Source organism: Otolemur garnettii, unplaced genomic scaffold (genome assembly GCF_000181295.1).
Source record: "Otolemur garnettii isolate 467f Iridium unplaced genomic scaffold, OtoGar3 scaffold00140, whole genome shotgun sequence".
Taxonomy (NCBI): Eukaryota; Metazoa; Chordata; class Mammalia; order Primates; family Galagidae; genus Otolemur; species Otolemur garnettii.
Window position 1 is genome coordinate 3,532,665 of NW_003852535.1, and position 5,240 is coordinate 3,537,904.

Consider the following 5,240-nt stretch of genomic DNA (forward strand, 5'->3'; position numbering starts at 1 on the left):
GCTGGGGATTCGAACCCGCCACCTTAGGTGTATGTGGCTGGCGCCTTAGCCACTTGAGCCACAGGCGCCGAGCCCATTTCCTTTCTAAGTTCACTTTGTTCACAAATGAAAAGATTTTAATGATTCTCCTCCAGTTCCTCCATGCTCTGTGTTCTTGTTGGATATTCCAAACATGATCAATTGTTTGCTGAAGATTTTTGACAAAAGCATGCATATTCCCTTTAAACATTTTCTCTTTGCATAAGAAACCTTTTTCACGTCCCCTTCAAATCTCTCCAACGTGTTCTGGAGCTTATTCCACACATCCTGCTCAGCTATACCTGAAAGGGGGGTGCTTTCTTCATAATCATCAATTCCTGGATTGTTTGCTTGGTGCCCCAAGTTGTAGGCTGCCAAATCTTGCTGCCACTGGGGTCCTGGTGGCCCACCCAGTGCAACTCCTCACAGGTGCCATGGCTGGCTGTCTTGGGCACTAGAGACTAACAACCCTTGTGAGCACAGTGATACTCTTACAGAAATGGGGACAGGCTGAATGAGAGCCCAAGGGTGAGGGTGAGGCTCTCCAGGTTAACAAGAGCAGGGCTGGATGCCTGGTACCTGCTATCAAAGCAGAAGGGGACCAGGAAGATGCTGCCAACACCCCACCCCATACCCATGTCCTATTTTTTTTTTTTTTTTTTTTTTTGAGACAAAGTCTCAATGTCACCCTTGGTAAAATGCCATGACATCATCATAGCTCACAGCAACCTCAAACTCTTAGGCTCAAGTGATCCTCTTGGCTCAGCCTCCTGAGTACCTAGGACTTCAGGTGCCCACCACAATGCCTAGCTAGTTTTTCTTTCTTTTCTTTTTTTTTTTTTTTTTGAGACAGAGTCTCACTATGTCGCTCTCAGTAGAGTGCTGTTATGTCATGGCTGATAGCAACCACAAACTCTTAGGCTTAAGCAATTCTCTTGCCTTACCATCCGGAGTAGCTGGGACTACAGGCACCTGCCACAACACATGGCTATTTTTTGGTTGTAATTGTCATTATTGTTTGGCATGTCTGGGCTGGGTTTGAACCCACCAGCTCTGGTGTGTAATAGCTGGTGCCCTAGCCACTGAGCTACAGGCGCTGAGCCTAGTTTTTCTATTTTTTAGTGGAGACAGGGTCTTGTTCTTGCTCAGTCCGGTGTCAAACTCCTGAGCTCAAGCAGTCCACTTGCCTCAACCTCCCAGAGTACTAGGGTTACAGGCATGATCCACTGTGCCTGGCCTCTGAGACTGCTTTAGATAGGATGATCTAGGCTGACCTGGCTGAAGAAGTAACATTTGAGAACTGAATGATGAAGAAAATATAGTCATCCAGAGATCTCATGGGAGCATATTCCAGAAAGTGGGAATGAATAGCAAAGGGGAATGTCCTGAAGTTTGGGCATCTTGAGGCCGGGGGATGGGGAGTTGGGTGGGGGGGGAGGGCAGCATGGCTACAGTGTAGCAAGTAAGGAAATTGGTAGCAGATAGGGTCAGAGAAATGGGTATGGGTCAGACTGGAGAGAGCCTGTACATGCCAGCTAAGGAGTTCAGGTTGTATTCTAAACTAGAGAGATTTTAAGGGGGATGATACATCGTAATTTGGAGTTTAAAAAGATCACTCTGGTTGCTGTATAGAGAATGATTTTAGGAAGGCAAGCTGGGAAGAGGACAGTCACTTAGGAGGCTCTTAGAGTTATTTTTAGAGGCTCGGCGCCTGTGGCTCAAGCGGCTAAGGCGCCAGCCACATACATCTAAGGTGGCGGGTTCGAATCCCCAGCCCAGGCCCGCCAAACAACAATGATGGCTGCAACCAAAAAATGGCCAGGCGTTGTGGTGGGCGCCTGTAGTCCCAGCTACTTGGGAGGCTGAGGCAGGAGACTCGCTTGAGCCCAGGAGTTGGAGGTTGCTGTGAGCCTGATGCCATGGCACTCTACCCAGGGGGATAGCTTGAGGCTCTGTCTCAAAAAAAAAAAAAAAGAGAGATATTTTTAGAGAGAAAAGAGAGAACTAAGGTAGGTTCAGTACAGAAGGAGGTAATTGGAGAGAGTCATAGTATATGTTGGAGCTGGGTGTGGCAGCATGCGCCTCTTGTAGTCTCACCCACTTTGGGGGATGAGGCAAGCAGATTGCTTGAGCCCAGAAATTTGAGACCTGCCTAGGTGACTTAATAAGACCTATCTTTAAAAACGAAACAAAACAGAGTGTATGTTAGAATCAGGCAAGTTCTCTTGTGGGTTCCTAATAAGTTACGTGGATTTATGGGAAAAGAAGAATTGAAGATGGCTTCAGTTTTGGTCTGAGTATCTGGAGAATGGTGGTGCCAGTTAACAAAATGGAAAAGAAGGGAATGGCTTTTGGTGGGGGGTGGGGATTAAGATTTCTTTAGTTTTATGCATTTAAGTTTAAGGACAAAGGTAAAGTTATAAGCTGGTTGGCATGTTATATGGCACACGATAAACAAATGAAAAGCTGCTGTGTTTTTGTTGTCTGTTTTTTTGGTTTGTTTTGAGACATTTCATTGATGCCTCTGGGAAACTATGTGCCTTTGACTTTTCCCTTTTCTTGAGTACTGTCCAGGTGCTTTGTTGGTCATTATGCTCTGAGTCCTAGTTTTTGGCCTTTAAAAGGGATATGAGGCCATGAGCATTGCCTCACAGAGTAGAGCAGTGCAATAGAGTAGAGGGGTAAACAAGTCTTTTACAAATGGATGAGGTCCTATTTTGCCTCTTTCTGGCTCTTTTCTGTAAGGACTAAGCCAGGGCAAACACCAGATCTTGGAAAATCCTAGCAGATACTTCGGGTCTGTGTGGGATACTTTCACTCATGCTAGCAACTTCCACCCACAGGGAGAGATGATGGCTGAGGACTCCTTGGTTAATATGTATTTTTTCTGTGGGCTTTTTTTTTTTTACCAGGACATCAATAGCCTCAACAAACAAATTGCTCAACTTCAGGATTTTGTGAGAGCCAAGGGCAGCCAGAGTGGCCGGCACCTGCAAACACATTCCAACACCATTGTGGTCTCTTTGCAGGTAAGACCTAGGGAAGAAGGGAGGGATGTGTAAAGGGGAGGAAGCTGTTGTCTTTGGCTGACCCACTCCTTTTCTTCTAGTCAAAACTGGCTTCCATGTCCAATGACTTCAAATCAGTTTTAGAAGTGAGGACAGAGGTGAGAAGAACCTGTGTAGGCGGGATAAGAATGCGGGGGTAAGGGTCCAAGAGGAAAATGGGAGAGAGACAAGTTCCACAGGGTTATGGGACCAACAGGAGGGATCTCTCTAATGTCCGTGCTTTCTACTGGCCTCAGGACCTTTTCATTTCTCCTCTAACCCCAGAACCTGAAGCAGCAAAGGAGTCGGAGGGAGCAGTTCTCTCGGGCACCTGTATCAGCCCTGCCCCTTGCTCCCAACCACCTGGGTAAGTCACAGGCAATATGGGAATCCTTCAGAGGTAAGACTGGTTAATTACTCTAGTTATGGTGGCATCTTCTAAATAGAGGCAGATGTTGAGTAGGAGAATGGAAGGGCAAGGAAGTTGCTAGGCTTTGTCTCTCATGCCAGAATGGATTCTTGAGATTCATGATCCACACATAGTTTCCCACATTCTCACTGTCAGGGATGAATTCAGTCTTACTTGGAAGAAAAGACAATATGTAGTATTTTTCATGTACTTCATTCATACTCCTTCATTTAATTTTTACAACCAACCTTTGAGAAGACAATTGTTATTATCCTCCACCTTACAGTTGAGGAAACTGAGGCTCAGAAAGGTTAAATGACCTGTCCAAGGTCACAGGCTAGTAAGTGCCAGAGTTGTGATTCAAATCCAGACCATATGGGCCTTAAACCTATCTTGTTAACCATTAAGATGTTCCGTGTCCTCTTTTCTCCCCTAGGGGGTGGTGCCGTGGTTTTGGGGGCAGAGTCCCGAACCTCCAGGGATGTGGCCATTGACATGATGGATTCTCGGACCAGCCAGCAGCTGCAGCTCATTGATGAACAGGTACTCAGGCTCTGAACTGGCAATGATCTCTTGTCATCTGTGGTCCGCAAGGGAGTGTTTGAAGTGTGCCATGGGCAGAATGACTGGGTCTTAAAAACTCAGGCCTCACCCTGAAGAAGCTTGTGCTATTCATGTGCTCTTTCCCTTTCCCAAAGGATTCCTACATTCAGAGTCGTGCAGACACCATGCAAAACATTGAGTCTACAATTGTTGAGCTGGGCTCCATCTTTCAACAGTTGGCACACATGGTTAAGGAACAGGAAGAAACCATTCAGAGGTGAGATGCTCTCTCTCTCACCCCAAACAGAGGAGTCTTTTCTTGATATTGGATTAGTATTTTGATGTCCCCAGGGACAGCTTGATGCCCTTTGAAAGAGTACTGTGAATCCTGCCCACCCAGTTCACCTGCTTCTCTCCAGTCAATAAGCACTTACTGAGCACCTGTTCAATGTCAGGCACAGTTCTAGGTGCTCGGGATACAGCAGAGAATAGAACAATAAAGACTACTCCATGGAGCCTACTTTGGAGCATGTAGTTGGAACTGATATGGCAGGCAGGACAGCTATTAAAAGGAGTTGACCAACAAGAAAACTTCAGGTAATAATTAGGGCTAGACACAGATTAAAGTAGGATGGTGTGGTAAGAAAGTGACTGAGTAGGAACATCAGACTGGGTGGCAAAGAAGGCTGTTCTGAAGATGTGAAGCATAGATCAGTGATGACAAAAGGAATCTAGCCATGCCAAGTAGACAGAGAGACTGTGGGGATCACTAGAGCAAAGACCCTATGATAGGACAGTTTTGCTGTACTCAATAATGAACAAGGCCATTGTGGCTAGAAAGTGATGAGAAGGGATAAAGAGGTATAGGATGATAATGGAGTTAGGTAGGTAGAGGTGCACCAGTGGACCAATTTCTTTGCTCCTGTGGTACCACCTGCTATTGCAAGAAGCATTTTATCTGCTTCTCTTCTGTGGCACTTAATGATCATTCATTCAGTTATGGGATTGCATCAGTGCATAAAAGAGACAAAGGTCAGGGTGGCACCCATAGCTCAGCAGTTAAGGCACTGGCCATATATACCAAGGCTGGCAGGTTCAAACCTGGCCTGGGCCAGCTAAAACAAGGACAACTACTACAAAAAAAATAGTTGGGCATTGTGGCGGGCACCTATAGTCCCAACTACTTGGGAGACTGAGGCAAGAGAATCACTTAAGCTTAAGAG

The 5,240-nt window shown here is 46.0% G+C and overlaps 1 protein-coding gene across 3 annotated transcripts in view; it reads left to right on the top strand.

Annotated features, from left to right (window-relative positions):
• STX5 (syntaxin 5) overlaps positions 1-5,240 on the top strand; it is a 24,325-nt gene that overhangs the window by 5,125 nt on the left and 13,960 nt on the right. For all 3 annotated transcript variants that reach the window (XM_003798707.3, XM_023518459.1, XM_023518460.1), the window contains 5 exons: positions 2,931-3,047; positions 3,128-3,184; positions 3,351-3,432; positions 3,911-4,017; positions 4,173-4,294. In XM_003798707.3, the coding sequence (XP_003798755.1) occupies positions 2,931-3,047; positions 3,128-3,184; positions 3,351-3,432; positions 3,911-4,017; positions 4,173-4,294 (485 nt within the window). The remainder of the gene's footprint in view (positions 1-2,930; positions 3,048-3,127; positions 3,185-3,350; positions 3,433-3,910; positions 4,018-4,172; positions 4,295-5,240) is intronic.